A 20,960-nucleotide genomic window follows, 5' to 3' on the forward strand; every position below is an offset into this window, starting at 1 on the left:
GTTAGAGTCATGTTGTTATGCATGTGACTATTATGTTATTTTCCTGGCGGGCCTGTTAGCCTGGTTCTTGTATTTTTAGATATCTCTTTTTAGACTCGCTACGAATGAACTGGAGAGTGGGAGGGGCCTGACACCCCTAGTCTGGACTTCAAAAACATTCTTGCCTTCGCACGATAGGTGGAACTATTACCCGCAGTGATGGCCCACTCCTATGAAAATCACCTTTCAGGTGAGACCAATGGTACATTTTGTTCCTGTGCTCAATAACTGTAACCCACTTAGTTTTTCATAAAATTAAGACTCTGCAATGAGAAAATACAGTACTGCTTTTGCAGACACAACCTGTTTCTAACACTGGTGACTCCAATGTCAGGGACTGTGGAGGAGGACTTGCTTTCACCTCAACCTGTGAAGGGTATGCTGTTTCACCTTTGGTAGTCATTTGATCGTGTGAAAATGTTCTGGGTAACAATTTTTGAAGTGATTAGTCAAATCACGCAGCAGGTTGTGCCAGTAGATCCAGCACTAGCACTGCTATCCATATTCACAGAGACAGTCACTGATGACTGAGATCTGATTTTGAGGTTGTTAATTCCTGCCAGACTTGAAATTGCTGCATGTTGGAAGGAGCTAAATTCATTGTCAGTTACCAAGTAGTATATGAGAGTCTGGCAGTTGGCACTGAATGAGAAGCTGACACATGAATGCAGGAAGGCTAGGGGAGCAATTAAAAATGACAAGTTTTCTGCTGTGTGGTTCCAATTTATAAAGTATGTTAGCATCATAGATAAGAATATTCGCCTACCAGTGGTTCAGTTCTCCTTTTGGCAAGACTCATTCAGTGCAGATCCAACTCCCTGATAAGAGGATGTTCTGTAAAGGGGGCTGTTTATTCACATGATGTACTAAATTTAGCGGTGTACTTTCTTGAAGATGTGACACTGTACGTGTTATGTTATTGTTTAAAAATTAATAAAAATTAATAAAAAAGAGTAGCTATTCAGGTTATGGCAAACCATGTGAGGGCAAAGAACATAGTAATCAATAAGCAGAAAGTCTCACATAATCAGAATGTCACCATGTGAATGGGTTAACAGACTGCCTCTATTCATCTGCAACATTCTCTCAAATGTTCTACTGGGATTTTTTCCCCCTGTCTGCCCCACACATGAAAAATGATATTTGCCTCCTATAAGAAATGTGTATTAGATCCACATCTAAGTATGTGAACTCTCAATTCAGATAATGTGTTAGAACAGTAATGGGCGAACCCTTCAGTCAGACAGGCACTGATGTGTTCTGATGATGCTTTATTTCCGAGATGCTTGCAATCCACCCCGAGGTGACTCCATTTTGAAGTTGCTGACGGTTACAAAACCATTTCTTACAATCAATCACTACAGTTCATACCTGTTTTATGAGTAACATAGGACTGAACGATAGCCAGAGTTCCAGTCCATGGCACATTTTCATCTTTCTTTGACACCTAGTTTCAGGAAATAACAAATTTGCATTATTCAAGGATACACCTAAGTCATAATGCATACAATCCCTCAGAACCCCGGCCCTCCAGTTGCTCAGAAGTTGATGATATCAGAAGTATGTAATAGTTGCGGTAAGAGTGGCTGGTTTGTTGGTTTGCAAAATGAAAAGCATGGAAACACATTTAGAAATTGTATTTTGCCTTCCCATGAAGAGAGAATAAATCCTCTGTCAAGGAAAGTCTAGCTAGCAAATGTCATCTGTAATCCACTCAGACTGGTTGACACTGTTGAATTCCTTCACATAATCACATATGCAGTGATAAAACCATATGACCAGAAGGTAGCATGAACTGGTCAGTACATATAGGGTATTTCTGTGATTGCAGATGCACTTTCTTTAGCATCCATGATTACCAAATGGCTTTCAGTTCCATGTGTGTAGATTGTGGTTCACAAACGTTTTTCTCCATGGCCCTTTTGCAACTATATTGTATAACTTAAAAAAAAAGGTTTTCAGTGAAGGCATTCTTTTCACTTGCAAGTGGAGACATCCTTAATATCATCCCCCAGGTGTGTGTGTGTGTGTGTGTGTGTGTTTATGTTTGTGTCTGTCTTGCATACTTTTGATTTCAAAACTGGACAGATAACAGTAAATGTTTCTACCAATGGAGACTTAAATTTGTCCCACTGTGGTTACAAGATCACGGTGCCAGCGGGATGATCAGCTGGAGGGGGGGCTGGAGCTGATCTTCAGCTGGATTGGGGTTGCGAGACAGGCTATTAATACTATGGAAAATATGGACAAGTACACATCAATCTTTTTATATCTCATCAAATTTATATCTGTATGCAGCTCAGCTCCCATATCTTTTTTGGGCTGTTACAGTATAAAGGTGTATCTTACCTTTTCTTGGCACTTAGGGCAGACCCAGACCCCTTTGGGGACAGTCTTCAAGGGAGGGTCCAAGCAGTTGAGGTGGTAGGCTCTGGGGCATGTTCCACAGGGTTGCAAATTGGCACCACGCTTACATGCTGAACAGTATTCGTCATGGTTGATCTCATTCTGAAAAAGAGAAAAGCCCAAAGATACAGCAAGTTCAGTTGTTCTACTGAAGGAGCTCCTCACAGAAGCTCTTGGCATTTTAAAACCACCACTTTGCCAAACAAACCTAATTAAACATATCATAGTCTACAGCATTTCATAGATGAAAATAGGGAGACTTGGGTTATTTGTAACACTCCTGTTTCACACCAGGGTTGATGGTGCTCAAGCAGCAATCCTAACTACTACACACTGTCACTGAGCATGAAGGAAGGAGACCATCATTTTAAACAGAAGGGAAACAATCTCTTAGAAGAGGCCCATTTCTTTGGTTATGAATTAATATAGTATTTTACCAAGAATATGTCTTTGATGCCTCTTTGTGCTAGACAGATTGTCAGCATGGTGACTTGCCTACATGGTGTGATGGTTGTTGACATCACATCACCTCTGCTGCTCCAGCTGGTACACTCACATGACCCCAACCTCACTGCCCCCCCCCAGTCCTGTTCAGGTAGCAGCGGAGGGTAGCTCCAACACACTTTCCACTACTATCAAGGGGATATCTTATTACTTTCCAAACCCAAAAATTAAAATGAAGAATTTGTTAAGCTGAATATACACAAGCTATCAAGGTGTATATTCAGAAATAACATCTATGGAAAATAAGAAGCTGCTGCAAAACAGACTCTCAGGTATGCTAAGAGAACCTCCCTTTGTTTGACTTTTATTTCACTAATGATGGCTTTTGCATTAAAGTCATTGCAAGAAACCTCTGATTTGTATCTGGGCTGCAGCAATATATAGAAAAAAGAAAGTCTCATCCATATTACATGTGACAGTTATGCTAATCCAGTGGCAATGTTAATTACTCTTTGGAGAATTAAAGGTCTTTTAATAAAGAAGTGTCCAATACTCTTTAAGTTAACAGGCTTTGTAATTCACAATAACTGTTCTCCTGATGGTTTTTGCAGAAAGATAAAAAATATGGAATGTTTCACACTATAAAAGATATCTTTCCATCACTATCAGAATTTACCTGATTTTGCTGTTGGATTTATCATATATTTTTATGTATATATTTTTCAGACTTATATCCCGCCTTCCATCCCAAGATCCTAGGGCAGGTTACAATAAGTATAAATGCAAATTAAAATCACCACATAAAATTTAAAATCTTAAACTCATCTCAGCAGTATGTTAAGCCATAATATAACTACCAACAAATTGTATAAGCAGGTTTTCAGTTGCCACCCAAAATAGTACAATGTTAGTGCCAGCCTAACCTCCAGAGAGTGTTTCACACCTGGGGTGCTATTGCCAAGAAGACTCTCTGATAGGCAGCTGATCTCCAGATGTCACTTAATGCTGGAACTCCCAGCAGGGCCTCCCAAGTGGACCTCAGTTAATGGGTGGCCTGCACAATGTATGACCCACATCAAGCAAAACACAGCCCATCCACTCATGTAAAACAGGCTACTAGGGGTCCTACAAGCCCCTATTTTGCTGCCTGTCTGGGGCTACAAAAACAGAACATTCACTGAAACACAATACATGTCTTGGCCTGCATTCAGATTGGTGGGTTGCATGTTGTGCAGATCTGATCTAATTCTAAAGTGACATTTTATCCTGTTGTAATATTATGTCCCAACTACGCGTATTGAATAGTGGCTTTATTTTCAGAATTTAGGCTCCTTTGTTTCCTTGGCTACACAGTTATCTCGGCTTTAAGTACATTTTCCCAGTATGCTGCAATGTTTTCCTTTTCTCCTTCAAAGCTCCTGCATGATATCCCTGAACCTACCCTCTTCTGTTCTCTTTGCTATTCCCTTGACTCCTTGGTCTTTATTACCCATTTATCAAAACTGCCCTATCCTTTTAGTTATCCCATCCACCTTACTTTAGACTGTGTGCCTATTTTGGGCAGGTAGTGGAACACTTCAGTGTGGCACCTTGTAGATCGCTGTTATAGAACAAATATTAAGACATTTGGAAAAGTCTGTAGGTGTCACAGTTAGAGTAGTTGATGCTTCTATATGTTGTTCTTTGTGGAGGGCAGAAGATATGTGAACCTGAGATTGGTTCCTACGATCACTGCATTGCCTGTATTCTTACACTGAACAGATCCAGTAAGTGAAGAACCTTGTGGTTTTGCACTTATGACAGCAGTACATACAAAGGCACAATCGTATGCAATTATTAAAGAGGCAGCAGTAATATTATTGTTGTTGATATTGAGATTTTTATCCCACCCTTCCTCCCAAACCAGGGCGGCAAACAACAAAACAATTAAAATAAAAAAAATATTAAAAAGACCAAATATCCTCACAACAGACAAGGTTTGGTGAACATACCTTCCAACATGGATCCTCATTGGCTAGCATTATGAAAAAAGGGCAGAGCACAAGGTTAGTAGCAGTGAGTTTAGATTCCCAGTTTGATGGGATTTTAGCCAGACTGTGACCAAAAAAACCCAACAACAACTCTATGGAAGGTTAGGGTTTGTGTATCCAAGTGACCCTACTGGCATTTCCTCCATTTTAGTTTATCCTTATACTAATCTTAATGCGTTGCTTTTTCCTGTATGCTTCCTCTTCTTAGGATTGTGGTGCTTTTTCTCCTTGTTTACATTGGCCATGTGTAATTGCAATCATGTGTCTATAGCCACAGTAATAACTGATGTGATGTGTGCAGGACTGTCACATAGCCAATGTGGAAGATTAGACATAACACTCTCCCTGAAAGAGCTTAGCAAAAGAAATTAGAGATTTATCAATACAGGCATACCCTGCTTTAACGTTCGCAATGGGACCGGAGAGTATACTTTAAGTGAAAATCTACTTTAAGTGAAGCAATTGTCTTCACTTGTACTGCACACAATCACCACTAGATGGCAGTGGCGTCACGCCGATAAAGTGTATGTTATTGCGAAGCGCGCGAACGTTAAGTGGGGTATGGGGACGTATGGAGCATGTACGTTACAGCGAGGCAACGTTAAGTGAAGCGATGTTAAGCGGGGTATGCCTTTATAAATCAGTGGCTATATGCAGTCTCTTTCCAATCAAATGAAAAAGGTGACAGAGAAGGGCTATATAAACATTTGCCCAGCCTATTTCCAAGAACATTAGTACCACCTCAACGAGGTACTAATTTTCACACTAAGGATGAATTGCATTTTTTACTTGATTTTTTTAGTAATTTTATTTCTTGATGTCCAGTTGTTCACTATGTTTATTACAATTTTTTCTTGTACTTTTGTAGTTAATTTTTATATGCAATGTTTATTCTGAAGCAAGAATAACAAGTTTTTCAAGAAGCAGTTCTGTGGCCCCTTAAAGATTAACAACAAAGATTAACAACTTTTTGTGGCATACTGCTCTCAGATTTGATCCAAGTGATTGTTGCTGCTTACTGTTTGTTAAAACATTTCAATAATTTGGGGGGAGGGGGGGAGCCGCCTCAGGTTTTTGAATGAAAGGACTTTGTAACATTTGTGTGTGTGTGTGTGTGTGTGTGTGTGTCGTATAAACTGCTGTTTCCTCTAATTCTTCCACTTTTGCCGTTTTGCATATACAACAATTGACTCTGGTTTATTATATATTTATGTCATCTAAGAGTGTGGAGTACTAACTTATATCTTCATTCCAATAATTAGGAGAGCTTACCTCTTGTGGACAGGAACAGAGGATTGTTCAAATAATTTGAAGCAAGGCGTTTCCGCTGCAAAAGATTACAAGAATAGCATTGATTAAGACATTTCTTCTACCAATATTCAAGACCAACTGAGAGGTGAGGATCAGAAGGCAACACGTATGTGAACTAATAATACGTGCATGTCTGTGAAAAGGGGGATTCTGTATCAGAGTGCTAAGGAGATTCCATAATTAAAATGGGATTTCCTGGTGCAGTTGTTGTATTCTGTGCATAGTGAGGAACAGCCATAAGGGCTGGGCTAGGAGAATATGAACCAGAAATCCGTCCTGGTCTTGCCATGTGAGCAGCTTCAGAGGGAGAAATAGCATCTTATCAGGTCCAGTAACTTGCTAATGCATCGTACAGCCTTTTATAGCCCACAGACCACAACTTATATTTTCTTATGCTGCACTGGTGAAGTAGGAATCACTGCCGTGGGCTCCTTCTCATGCTGCCAAAATAACAGAGAAGCACAGGCTATATTCCTTACCATGCCTGCAAGTTTTAACTGGGGTAACACCATGTAGTATGAGGTCCTCTGATATGGCCAAGGGTTCTTACTTTACCCCAGTACAGTGGAAAAGATGCTACAGTGGCTATCATGCTGGGAGTGTAACATTCCAAAGGGGGCTTTATGTCAGCAGAGATCCTGGGCTACAACAGCATCTAACTCAAAACGAACCTTTAGTAACATTTGCTATACAGAGGAGTGCCTTGTCAACATATTACTTACACCCTGCTTTTTTCTTATTTTTGCTTCATGCTTATCAAGCCTCCTGCTCTCTGTTATCCAAATTCTTAACAGAACAACTTCAGAGAGAAAAAAGGGATCAGAAGCTCTCTTTAAATGACAATGGAACCACTGATGTTAACAGCACAATACAACCAAATAACAGTTCCTTTCAGCTAGTCAGCAAATAAAGTGTAATTTCTATGCAACTTTAATTTAAGTGATCATGAATTAAATTTCAGTTACTAAATCAATTGTAAGTTAAACGGCATCAAAACGCTTGAAATGTCAGAATCTCTCCCAAACTATTGATTGGCAGTGAATCAAATAAGCTAACTGTTTAGAAGGTAAACAGTCTGCCTCCATTTTATTTCTCAGGGCCAATAGCATTTCCAACTGAGGAAAGAGATTATGAGCTGCAGAAATAATTCCTGCCAGGGTTTTGGGGTGTGTGTGATGTTTTGTTTTGCTTTTTGGTATACTTCCTCCACCCCATCTCCCATTTTAAAGTATCCAAATCAGTTACAGTTAAGAAATGAATTCCAGAAATAAATTCCAGAATAGTAGCCACAGGTCTTTTGGCACCTTAAAACTAACAAATTACTTAAGACATAAGCCCTTTTCATCACATGCATTAAGTAGTAGCCTCACTGGGTAGGCATATATATAGAAATAAATGATATGATGGTAAGAATCAGTGACTTTTACAAAAGAAAAGGTAGGATACATGTTTATAAACAAACATTTTGCAAGGAAACTAATGTCAGCTTTAGATAGCCTAAAGAAGCAGTCTCTTGTCGTCTTCCCAAGTTTCTAGCATAATGTGTTAGATAATGTGAATTTTTTGAAACATTTCATGTTTAAATCCACAAGATATTTCTCCATATGTTAAGAGTGAGGAGAGGAAATGTACATAATTGTATTTCCACTTCCCCAAAACTGCCAAGGTGAAAATTTATGTCAGTTCCACATTATATATACATTAGAAGTACTAAATAAAAGATCACACACTAGTTTATCAGCTGTAACAGAGATGGATAAAACCAGCATCACAACAAAAAATTATTGATGTTGCTTTTTTGAACTTGCAACATCTTCAATACAGTCATAAGCATTATGGTCACCCACAAAGTTTTTCTCTGGGTCAGATAAGTTTTCCTGCCTCCTACTCCCCATACAGAGCTCTTGCTGCTGTGGGGACATGCTTGGCTCCTTTGTCCCTACTCCCCATTGCTGCCAGTGAAGTGCTCTCTCGCTCTCCCCCCCCCCATTCTTGCTGTTGCTCCCTGGCAGCTATGACCGAGAGGAAAGGAGGGAGGTCTCTCTCTTCCCCCTCCATTCCTGCTGCCATGTCATACTACAGAGCCCTGAGACATGCAGCATTCAGGCACCCTGGGAAAATTATGTCCTAGATCTTCTGACACTTAGGTACTGTAACTATTTTATAGACACCAAAGCGTGTTTGGGGGGGGGGAAGAAGGATGCCCCTGCCTGCTGTTGCAAGGACTGAGGTCAGCAACAATGAGTCAGAAAGTGCTGGGGGCGAGGGAGGGGCACTTTTTAAAGTGTTTCCTGTTTTTGCTTCTAGTTGCCAATCCCGGTTTGAACTAATCCTGGGCAAGTATGCTCATCAAATCAATCAAGTTTCTCCACTCACTAAATTTCACTATTAATAAACAGCAGATGGTAAGAAAGATTTATCCCTTCCCTCTCTTATTTCCACAACATGAAATAAGCTTGATTTTTAGATAGTAAGTGATAATAATAATAATGATAAAGTGCTAATGTTAGATGCCATTTAGTTTAGAAATTCATGTGTATACTGTACATTTAAACCAGTATGAATCTGATTAAATTGTCATGGCTTCTTCCAAATGAAAATGTGTTCTTTATCAGGGAGATCTCAACACCTTCATAAATGTGCAAGGCTCTTTTCAGGAAACCATGACAATTATTTTATTTATTTATTACATTTCTACCCCGCCTTTCTTTTCATGATAGAAACCCAAGGCGGCTTCCATCTGGTTCCCAGGCGGTCTCCCATCCAGGCACTGACCAGACCTGACCCTGCTTAGCTTCAGCAGGGAGCTGGCCTCAGGTGCCTTCAGACCTGGGAATTATGCTATATTTATAACAGGGATGTGGCTTTATTATGTAATAGGGAGCTACTCCAGTGTTACACACTCTAGTGTCATGTGAATAAGCATTAAACTTGCAAGGACTACAGCAACGCTGGATGCAAAAGCAATCAGACATGAGACGTACCTCTGTTTCCAGGAGGCCACTGTAGGCTGGATTCGCTGTGCTTCTTCGTTTTCTTTCCTGACGCTTGCTCTGGATTTCTGTAATCAGTTTAAGAAACATTTTATTTTTATCCATGTGATCGTATGAAAATATTTTTTTCAGATATAACTTATTAGCCAGATGACTTTGGCTTGCGTTCTACTCAGACCTACAATCTGTAACCACATGCTTGAGAAACTGGGTTTAAAGTATTCTTTTTTATTCTTCTGTTAAATAAATCTGTTTGGCTTAAAAACACGCCTGGTTCTTGGCCAGCTATCACAAAGTGTATATGCGTTGGCAAATTATAAACAAAGGTTTGAAACAGTAACAAGTGTTGGCAGAGGAGTTTACCTCAGAGAGATACAGTGACAGGTTAAGGGAGCAACTCATAGCAGTGGTCTTTTAAGGACATAAAAGATACACAAGGGGGTTAAGGCTTTCCTAGTGCCTGAACAGCAAGAAGTTGAGGTATTGCTTGACTGTATAGTGTGTGGTAAATTGTATCCCTTCCTACTAAAAGCTGAATGATAGCAAGGGGGATATGACACATAGTTCTTGAGCATCTGGTTGACCACTGTTGTTTTAATCCAGCAAGACAATTCTTACATTCGCAGAGTCATAGCAGTTTGCATTCCTATAAAGATTTGGTTTTTTAAAAAGAAATTCCTGATGACAAATTATGTTAAAATTCCTATTAGTATCCTATTAAGGGGCATATAGACAAAAGCTATATAGCAGTCAGTGCTCTTAAACAAGTTATATGCTTATTTTAGCTTTGGACAACAAAGTCAGAATAAAAAACTTCATTAACATTCATGCCTTGAAATATAACTATGCCCATTAACCTCCTTATCACAGTTTTGTATCTTGGTTGTTGGAAAAGGCACTGCAGTTTTCTTTGTCGTTCATGGAGAAGGGAAAAGAAAGTCTATGAACGTCAAAAATGAAACTGTAGACATGTTTGGTCTGAAACCTCATTTAGAATGAGTAAAAGAAATCCCGATTTATGCCCCTAAATTATATCATTAAAGTATAATATTAACATTGGCTAACTTCTCAAAGCTGCTTTACCTATTTATTCGAAGCATTGTGTAGGGGAGTACTCACATTTTAAGCTGGCACGTTTGCATATTCTACTTCTAAAACTGCATAAAGACTTCTGATTGCTATGTGTAGTATTGGCTATTCATCTTCCAAAAGTTGCATTCATATATTTGAAAAGACTTGCAAGAAAGTCTAGACTTATGCAGAGCATCCTGAACTGTGAAGACTTTATAACCCAGTTTGCATCAGTTGTAACAAATATGTGCCAGCTGGAAAATACACGGAATATACCAGAGTGTATAATGGCCAGCAACTTTGCCTGGCAGGTATACCAACAGGAAACAAGATGGAGCACTGAAATGTCAGGGCAAAGGCTTAGAATCTTTTAAAATATTATTTTATTTATTTATTTATTACATTTATATCCCACCTTTCCTTCAAGGATCTCAAGGTGATGTACAAACATGGTCCTCCCCCTCCATTTTATCCTCACAACAACCCTGTGAGGTATATTAGGCTAAGAGACATCCCAAGGTCACATATTGCTGAAGAAATGAAACTACTGGTATTTGTGAAGGGGGCGGGACACCTTACCTTGTTAAGAGTGCATTTCAAACTCTAATTTGCCAAGGTAATGCAAGTGCAGGGATGAAGGAGACATTTGTAAGGGAGAACTGGCAGTAGAGGCAGGTGCTTAACACCTCCCATGCCTGCCAGTTGCATGCTTAAGTGCAAATGTCATACACCCAAAAGACATTTTCCGCTTAGCTGGGCTTACTTTTGGTTTCAAAGCTTGGCTGGAGGAAAAAAATATTAAAGAGGTAGAACATTTGCAGAAGAGAATCAGTGAGTGGGCAAAAGGTTAGACGCTCCCTCTTGCTTGCTAATTCTCCCCTGCATTTGCCTTATGAGGAAAATACATTATGTTCCCCTCATAGTATGTAGTTTGCCCTGAACAGATTCTACAGTATTTGGACTTTAGAATGCAAGGGTTTCACAGGGTCAAGTGGAGTCTCAAAAGACTTGCCCAAATAGCAATTCCCTCTTGTTTCCCTGAATCTTCCCAATGGTTTTGAGAATTGGAGCATTTCTATGCTTTCTGACTCTAAATAGTAGAACTTGGTGAATTCTAGTTTGTGCATTCACCTTAGTTCACTTGGTCCTTGGTTTCGTTTACAGTGCAGCCCTATAGGCCCTAAATAATTTTGATGCAGCTTGGATTAAGTGAACTGGCTTTAAGAGCTTGGAAATCCCATTCTTCACCTGATATTAATGACTGGGTAGCTGCATCTTGAGACCAAGTGACATATGAGAATAAGTGATATATATCTCATATCTCAATATAGGAAGATCATGCACAAATTTAATGGCATATAAAATGCCTTTCTAGAACTTTCTGGCTATAGCTGTGGTAACCTGATAATCTTCCCCAGCTAAAACATAAAAACAACCTCTGTAACAGGGACTCAGAAGTCTCTTGTATTTCTGGTAGTTTTGTAGCACCTAAAAAGGCAATACATTTTTTAAAAAGCACTTTTGCTCTAATGTTAGTTACAATTCTTTTCTATTCCTATTGATTGTTATTGATAATGAAGCATCTTAATAAACTGATAGGAGAGAAAAATAGTACTGGGTGCTTGCTGGTATTTTCAGTGTAGTCATATTCAGTGGTATTATTCAGGGCTGCTCATGCCTTCAATTAGAACTTTAATTTTCTTGACAATAAAAAAAATAAACAAGCCATTTGTGAGATTATCTTCTCCACTCTTTGTATTATGCAAGCTTCTCCGTAAAATAGTGCCTCTGTAATTTCCATTTTGATCTCTTGCCATTAAAGGATTAGAAATGTTGGTGACTTAAACTTTCCTTAAACTGCTTTTAGATTTTCATTCTTCAAGGCATGAAATGATGTTCCAAAATGAAGCTATAAAATTCAAAACTTTTAACAGGGAAGCAAACAAGCAGCAAAGCCAATGGGGAAAAACCCCATACTGCATATGATTGCTTTCTGAAATACTACGTTATCCCATGTTCTTCACATTCCAGAAAACTGAAGTGACCTTTTAAAACAGGGCAAACCTACATAATATGCTGGATGGTATTTTATGTTTAACAGCAGCAAACAGCAGGGAGAATGGGATCAGGTTGGTTATTTTTAACCCTTTCTGTTGTGCTATGGTCTCGATTAAAATCACAGTGTCGCATTCCTGTTGAAGCTAAACAGAAGCTTTGAAGAATGAATGTCATTGGGATCATGGCATGGGGGAAAAGGATTAAGACCCCCTCACAGGAGTCCCCCCCACACCACAGTCCTGATCCCCCTCCCCCCCCTCTCTCTCTCTCTCTCTCTCTCACACACACACACACACACACACACACACACACACACACACACACACACACACACACACACAGAGCTTTAAAAAAACAAAACCATCAGACACATTCAGTGCAATCTTGGATTTACATCATGGGTGAGAAACCTCCAGCTATGGGCTAATCTTGACTCCCCCAGGGGATACAATTGGCCCATGCCCACCTGTCAGTCAGCTGACATGACTTGTGGTCAGGAGGACAGGGTTCAATTCTGCCTTGGTGGTTCTAGCAGGGAACTGGTACACATAGCCAAAACATGATTTAACCCTCTCCTGGTCAGCTGCTCAGATAGGCTGCATGCACCTGTCCCCTACTGGGAATAGGCATGCACAACTAAGGCAAGCAGCTCCAGTTTTTTTTACAGGCATCAGCTGTGAGAGGGAGTTCTCCCACGCACAGCCAATGCTTGCAAACTACAGGTTTCTTTCTCCCTCCCCCATCACCTGATGGGAAGGGGAGAAAGAAGGCTTTGCCAGCTCTATGCTAGGCACTTTGAGAAGCCCTGAGCATAGGGCTGACAAAGCACTTCTTTTCTCCTTCCCCGTCAAGTCCCACTCACTTCCGATGCTTGCAAAATGCAGACTTCTTTCTCCCCACCTGTCGAAGTTGGCCCGCAGGTCAAAAAGATTTCCCACCTCTGCTCTATAATATACTCTGGACACTCCAGTCATAGTACTTGGCATAAATTTCACTACCCAACACCGGAGCAAGATCTTCAGCCGACAAAAAAAATTCACAATACTTTACTTTATGAGGAACCCCAACACTTTTAACATTTCAAATCTACCTTTGTATGGTCTGCATTTTTTTGTTCTCAAAATAGAAAATATTTTTGTAGTAATGAAATCATTCTTACCTTCCAAGTATTCCGTCGTAACCAGGCCTAATGCTACCATAAAGGCAATTTTCTAGAGAAGAAATAAAAAAAGAATTCTATATTCTTTGATTACTACTAAAAACTAAAAACTAAAAGAAGACTGACAGCATGAGCTTCTTCATAACTGAAGACCATGCTTCTTCAACCCTCTATGATGACAGAGACGACCAATATCTGTATTCAAATGAATTCCTCAAAAACAGAGTGGTATGCACACAAATAGGCTTGGGTTTTGTTTCTGCAAAAGTTTGATTTGTGCATGCTACTTCCTGGTTTCCTGTTTCAACATTTAAGAGAGCAGCATGTAAAATAAATTGTTCTGATCCTATGTATGTTCATTTGGAAGTACTGAGTTCATGGGACAACAGTCTGGGATGACACATGCAACAGAATGAATTGAATTGAATTGAAACTCTATTTTTACCCTGCCCTTTTTCCAAACTGGAACTCAGGGCGGCTTACAAATAGTACTACATGTAGTTAAAATCATAGAAAAACATACAATTAAAATACAGTTAAACTATGCACAACCTTAAAACCGTAAAAGGCACTTAAAAATCTAAAAATAATTTAAAATAATACAAATAATAATATAAAACAATAAAACAAGCCTTGTAAAGCCCAATCCTAAACATCTTCTATCCCAAAAGCCTGTCGGAATAAAAAAGTCTTTACTTGCCGACGGAAGGATGGCAAGGAGGGGGCCATTCGTGCCTCCCTAGGAAGGGAGTTCCAGAACCTAGGAGCAGCCACTGAGAAGGCCCTATCTCGCATCCCCAACAATCGCACTTGCGAGGGTGTTGGGACTGAGAGAAGGGCCTCTCCTGAAGATCTCAGGGCCTGGGCAGGCTCGTATAGGGAGATACAGTCTGACAAATAGCCTGGACCTGGGCCATATAGGGCTTTAAAGGTCAAAACCAGCACTTTGAATTGTGACTGGAAACAAACTGGCAGCCAGTGGAGCTGTTGTAACAAGGGAGTTGTATGGTCCCTGTAACCAGCCCCTGTTAATACTCTGGCTGCAGCTCTTTGTACCAGTTTAAGTTTCGAACAGTCTTCAAAGGCAGCCCCATGTAGAGCGCATTATAGTAGTCTAAATGGGATGTAACTAAGGCATGCGTCACCATAATCAAATCAGGCATTTCCAGGAACGGGCGTAGCTGGCGCACTAATCTTAACTGGGCAAAGGCACTCCTGGCCACGGCCGAGACCTGGGCCTCCAAGTTCAGAGCTGAGTCCAGGAGCACACCCAAACTGCGAACCTGTGTCTTCGGGGGAGTGTAACCCCATCGAGCACAGGCTGAATCCCTTTTCCCTGATCTGCCCTTCGACTGACCAGGAGCACCTCTGTCTTGTCTGGATTTAGTTTCAATTTGTTCGCCCTCATCCATTTAATCACGGAAGCCAGGCACTGGTTCAGGACCAGGACAGCTTCCTTGGCTTTAGGTGGAAAGGAGAAATAGAGTTGGGTGTCATCCGCATACTGATGGCACCGAACTGCAAACCCCCAGACAACCTCTCCCAGCAGTTTCATATAGATGTTAAATAACATGGGGGACAAAACTGAACCCTGAGGGACCCCATAGGTCAACGGCCAAGGAGTCGAACAGGAGTCCCCCAGCACCACCTTCTGAGTTCGTCCCTCCAGAAAGGAATGGAGCCATCGTAACACAGTGCCCCCAAGTCCCATCCCAGCAAGGTGGTCCAGAAGGATACCATGGTTGATGGTATCAAAAGCCGCTGAGAGGTCCAGTAGAACCAGCAGAGACACACTCCCCCTGTCCAGATCTCTGCGAAGGTCATCCACCAAGGTGACCAAAGCTGTCTCTGTCCCGTAACCAGGCCTGAAACCAGACTGAAATGGATCCAGATAACGAGGCAGTAGAATAGAATGTACTATATGTCTTCAAACTGGATGTGGCGTGTGTGTGACAATTCTGAATGCTTTTCCACTTTAAAAATCAATGAAAGTTAAAAACAAAGAATCACAAAAGATTAGCATATCAAGGAGAAAAGCTGACATGCAACCTGCTCCCTGCTGAATTAGTTTTCTTCTTGCAGACAGCTTTTTATGTAAGGTAGCATTCAAAAATATTACCTCCCCCCCCCATTTTAAATATTGGCCATTGTAAAACTTAATATGAAAATTTGAGTCTAGACAACAAGATCCACCACTAGATAATTCACAAGCCTTCTCAGAAAGGTTCACTCAGTGTCTTTGGAGATTATAGCTCACTTCCCATATAAAGGCATACCAAATGGAATCTGCTCTGTGTCCAGACTACATAAGATAAACATGCTGCTATTCTGCCACAATGTTGTCAGTGAGGAAAAAGAGGGTGATGGCCAGGGCCACTGAGAGATGGGTACTAATGTATTTGGCCTGCAGCCAACAGATTCTGAGATTGCTTTCTTCCCTTTTTTAAAGTAAAACTCTAGTCCTTCTAGAATGAAAGGTATGAAGGAAAATGTGCAGGCACTCTTCTAAATGATGTCTGTGAGATGAATCAGCCGGGCTACTCCAGGGGATGGAGGGTAAATTATGTAGCCATCTGTAGCCACCTGGCTTGTCTTGGAAAAGAACAGATTAAGTGAATTGTACACTGTCATGCTGGTTTTAAGTTTTTCTTATTTATAAAGCAGGGCTCACCAACCTGGCACCCACAGACACCCCTGCAAAGGCCTTCAGTGCTGCCCTCAGCAATCTGACCTTTCATTTCTTAAAAAAGTAAGTTTCTTGCCTTCCTAGAAAGAAAGTGATGAAGCAAAATGTACAAAGAACCTTCTAAGCAATTTCTGTGAAATGAACCTGCCTCGCTGCTCCTGCTTGTGAGTGGTTTTTGACAATAAGTGGAGTCAGAGCTGTGATTGGTGTGAGATGTTTGGACACCAGGCAAGAGGAATCTCTAGGGGCCCAAAGTGCTGCTGTTTCCCCCTCCCTTTAGTGCACTTTCCCTCCTTCTGTTTATTTTCTAGTACTTGGAATCTCTGTAGATTGCCTTCCTTTTATCCTAGCCACCAGGATGTATCTTTCCTGTGGTGGGTTGGGTTCATCTGAGATCAAGCAAGTTGTTTTATGTAAATTCTACTACACCATAAGTGTGGGTCAGTGTTAAAGAAACCCCCCCCACCCCCAAATGGCAATTGCAAAATGAGAACACTTTGCAAAAAGGCTTAGTTGTGTCTCCTCTATGCAGGAGCAAAAGACCAGACACCCATTAAGCATTCACTAAATAATTAATTTACAGTACAATGGTATACATATCTACTCAGAAGTAAGTCTCTTTGTGTTAATGAGGCTTACTTCCAGGTAAGTGGGTACAAGATGGCAGCCCAGACTTTGGTTTATGGTTACCCACAGGGGGAAAAATAAGATTCTTGTGCCTTTAAAAGCTGTATGGCAGGCAGAAATTGAACAAGTCAAGCATTTTCTAGTATGGAAATATAATTATTGGAAAAGCTTGACCTGTTCATATTCTGTCTGTCAGACATTTTATTCCATGTGTGGTTACTGATTTATTTTTTGAACAACCTACTACACCTGCAAAAGATGACATATATGCATACGACAGAAAGCATATGCAATTTTATGTGTCCTCTTTTGTGAGTGAGCCACAAAATTTTGTTGGCACGCTGGTGAAACCATAAAACAAGATGCAAAAGTGAAAGAAGGCACATTGACCTGGTCTGTATCTCTCCTGCTGTGTTACAGGCACTGCCTTCTAGTAACATAAGAGTACAATAGCTGAAATATATGCTATGTTATCTGCACTCCACTTAGTTGCTCAGTGGAGCATATCCAATGGATGTGGAGCATGGAGTAATGTGTGAAGATCTGTGGCTTTTTGTTAAAATTAAAAGACTCAGAACAGTGTGACAGCCATGGCAATATCTGAGCACTGATTGTCTTGAACCAAATTTATGCCAATGGCCTGGAAAAATCTAATTCTACTGGTATACATTACCCAAAGATATTCATCCCCATATTGACTGCATCAAGTAAACATACCTTTAATAAAGTGAAACTAAAGCACAGATAGGGAAGCTTTTTTCTATGGAAGGTCATTGGTTTAAGGAAAAAGCCAAATGGGGGTAGAGCTGACAGTCGGTACAGCTTCTCTCTCTTATTCACTGTCTTCCTCTTTCTCTCTCTCCCTCTTTTGTGATGAGGGTTTTGTTCCTACATGCTGCAAGTCAGGGACAAAAGGAACAACCTCCACCATCCCCCTCCAGCGCAGAGCTCACAAGGGGCAACACAGACTTGTTGGCTTTCTTTGCTGGATGGAGGGGAGAATGCACAATTAAGGTCTTTCAGAAAGCAGCAGCCAATGCTCCTGGCATACTTGGTCTTTCCTGATGTGGATCAAGGCAGGATCCTACTCTGCCATCTGGGGTTCCCCACTCAAGTGGTAAAGGATCGTCTAAGATCTACCACAGAGTAAGAAAGGCTTAACCGTATAATTAAAACATGCCATTTATTACAATAATTAATGAATCATCTAATACTTTGGCTGTAATCCTAGGATGGCATCCCAGAGACCATTGGATCCAATGTCTTCCTGTAAACCCAATTCAAACTCCTATGTTACTTGCTTTTCTGTTTACGAACTAGCTCGCCTCTTTGTTTTGCTTTTGCCTTAAGAAATCTGCAATACATCTCTTTGGATAGTTTAATAAGGATTTTTTTAAAAAAAAATCAGGTTGTAATTACATGTTCTAGTGTCGTTACATGCATTTACACTAATTACACAGTTAGTTCTAATTACACTAATTACATAAATGCATGTTAATCAACTAAGGCTTACTCAAAGAACAAAATAAATTAACCCAACGCCTATGTACTCAGTGGCAAGGCTATAATACATACTTGTTTCTTTAGTACACAAAGAAAGAGACAGAAGCAGATCTCATGTTTATGTGGAAAGTGCCCACTGCATGAAAACCATATGGTTCTTCTAACAGAACTGTTCCTGTTAAGTCATCAGTTCTACTCTAATAAGCAGGAAGGCAGAGAAACCTATTTTGAAAATAAAACTGAGACATTAAAATAACTTCTTAATCTCTGATTGTATCTTCCAATCATACTTTGGAATGCTATTTCATGCCAGGCCAGAAAATAGGTACATTTTAAAATGACCATTAAATCAACACAGATTGGTGATCCATATAAGAAAATGATTTGTAAGGGGAAATACATCTCATACCTGATGTGAATGAATGAACTGAAAGGGTCTAGGAATCAAAAACATAAAGAAAAATATGAGGAAAATTGTTTCCTTATTTAAACTACAATGAAGGGACTGACTATCACAAAGCTGAATTGAAGTGAGCGCTGTTACGACAGTATGAGATGGGTAGGCTGACTGCGTTTCTTTAGAGCCATATAGTGGCATTACACCATTATTGCATAATTACCCGGCAAATCATCTAGTCTCATACACTGAATAACTTGTAGCTGTAACGTGAGCACTTGTTCCAAGATAACAGCCGCATAACTCACTACATCAATGGTTTTGTTTACAAAACAGGAAAAAAGCTTCAGATGTATGAATGTTTAATTATCAGATAAGTAACCATGTAATATAACATATCAAGCGACAGGACATTTTGAAATACAGAAGTGAATAGAGTTTGACATCAACTTAAGGGGAAATATTAGATAATATGCAAGATAATTACTGGAGATTGAATTGCTCTAAAATAAAAAGAGTGTTTTTTTTTTTTAAAGGTGGTCCTTTTATATATTCATTTAAATTTGATAACTATTCATCAAACGAATATTTTATTTGGGAATTTGAGTGGAGTGGCTAAGAAAGGACCCATGACCTGGCCATTCAAAACAGCAACAATGTTGGCAGCTGAGAAGAGGCATAAGTCTACAGAAATCCTATCAAGGAACTGCTGTGTAAAACTGGAAGAAATGTTGAAATTGCAAAATTAACCAAACGGTGCATGTTAGAAAGGCACACTACATTCTGAAGAATGGCTGCCGTAAGGAATACTGGACTATATAAATGAAGTATTTTGAACACCTGCCAGTGCAACAAGACTTCTCTTTCCTCTTCTCTCCCCTGCAGCCTCAACATGCCCTACAAAACTATTCCAGGAGGTCGAGGGACCCTCTAAAGCAGATTTGGGAAGGGGAAAATCCTGTTGTATCAACAGAAGTCTGCTCACAAAATTAAGTATTATTATTAATATTAAAAGCAGAGCTTGGAAAAGTTACTTTTTTTGAACTACAACTCCCATCAGCCCAATCCACTGGCCATGCTGGCTGGGGCTGATGGGAGTTGTAGTTCAAAAAAAGTAACTTTTCCAAGCTCTGAGAGTTTAAAATCCATGAGATTGGATGGCTAACCTGTGGCCCACTAGTCTGCTTACACAATAAGTATTATTCACTAACAGACAAAAAACCTTGCGGTTTAAGAACATACCTATAGCCAACAGATATTTCTATCAAACTTTAAAAAGCAGGGAAACTGGGCAGTTATAGTGAATGCACCAGGGGAGCAGGAGACCTGACCTCGTCTCTGAGATATTGTACTGCCCTACAAGTTTGTCAAAATGCAAACACAATTTGGGTTGGTCTTTCACAGTCCAATCCACTTCCTGTGTAGCTTGGAAGAATTTGATAGCATGTGCCAAGGACATTAGGTAAGAAGGGGACAAAGCCGATAGTACTCATTTTACTGATTAGCATTCTTTTCCAGGTAGACATAAAAGAATCAAATAGCGTCTGATAAACCAGAGACAGTGGGGAAACGAAATAGCATATTTTAAGTCAATAGAATAATATATTAACTCAATAAACTACAAAAATAATTATGCAGATAGAAAGCCAGCAGGGGTATGGGGGCTTTTCAGTGTTTCTAGCTGTTGGAAAAGGTTCAGAAGAGGGCAACCAGAATGATCAAGGGGATGGAGCGACTCCCTTACGAGGAAAGGTTGCAGCATTTGGGGCTTTTTAGTTTAGAGAAAAGGCGGGTCAGAGGAGACATGATAGAAGTGTATAAAATTATGCATGGCATTGAGAAAGTGGATAGAGAAAAGTTCTTCTCCCTCTCTCATAATACTAGAACTCGTGGACATTCAAAGAAGCTGAATGTTGGAAGATTCAGGACAGACAAAAGGAAGTACTTCTTTACTCAGCGCATAGTTAAACTATGGAATTTGCTCCCACAAGATGCAGTAATGGCCACCAGCTTGGACGGCTTTAAAAGAAGATTAGACAAATTCATGGAGGACAGGGCTATCAATGGCTACTAGCCATGATGGCTGTGCTCTGCCACCTTAGTCAGAGGCAGCATGCTTCTGAAAACCAGTTGCCAGAAGCCTCAGGAGGGGAGAGTGTTCTTGCACTCGGGTCCTGCTTGCGGGCTTCCCCCAGGCACCTGGTTGGGCACTGTGAGAACAGGATGCTGGACTAGA

At 40.3% G+C, this 20,960-nt stretch overlaps 2 protein-coding genes across 4 annotated transcripts in view; one reads left to right on the forward strand and one right to left on the reverse strand.

Moving 5' to 3' along the window:
- The window catches only part of ARHGAP8 (Rho GTPase activating protein 8), a 164,347-nt gene extending 155,006 nt beyond the window's left edge, over positions 1 to 9,341 (forward strand). The window contains exons 13-14 of one of the 3 annotated variants that reach the window (XR_009757607.1): positions 6,182 to 6,315; positions 8,951 to 9,341. Coding sequence is in view for 1 of the 3 variants with exons in the window: in XM_061582390.1 (XP_061438374.1) it covers positions 6,182 to 6,226 (45 nt within the window). In the remaining 2 variants the exon portion in view is untranslated. Of the gene's footprint in view, positions 1 to 6,181; positions 7,109 to 8,537; positions 8,633 to 8,950 lie in introns of those variants that run through there. The other 2 variants (XR_009757606.1, XM_061582390.1) reach the window with 2 other exon arrangements.
- Positions 1 to 20,960, reverse strand: part of PHF21B (PHD finger protein 21B) — a 338,743-nt gene that overhangs the window by 18,903 nt on the left and 298,880 nt on the right. The window contains exons 8-13 of the mRNA XM_061582401.1: positions 13,512 to 13,563; positions 9,215 to 9,291; positions 6,192 to 6,246; positions 4,881 to 4,903; positions 2,389 to 2,547; positions 1,411 to 1,486 (exon numbers count right to left, since the gene is read on the reverse strand). Coding sequence (XP_061438385.1) covers positions 1,411 to 1,486; positions 2,389 to 2,547; positions 4,881 to 4,903; positions 6,192 to 6,246; positions 9,215 to 9,291; positions 13,512 to 13,563 — 442 coding nt within the window. The remainder of the gene's footprint in view (positions 1 to 1,410; positions 1,487 to 2,388; positions 2,548 to 4,880; positions 4,904 to 6,191; positions 6,247 to 9,214; positions 9,292 to 13,511; positions 13,564 to 20,960) is intronic.

The sequence above is a fragment of the Rhineura floridana genome, chromosome 8 (genome assembly GCF_030035675.1).
Source record: "Rhineura floridana isolate rRhiFlo1 chromosome 8, rRhiFlo1.hap2, whole genome shotgun sequence".
NCBI classification, from domain to species: domain Eukaryota; kingdom Metazoa; phylum Chordata; class Lepidosauria; order Squamata; family Rhineuridae; genus Rhineura; species Rhineura floridana.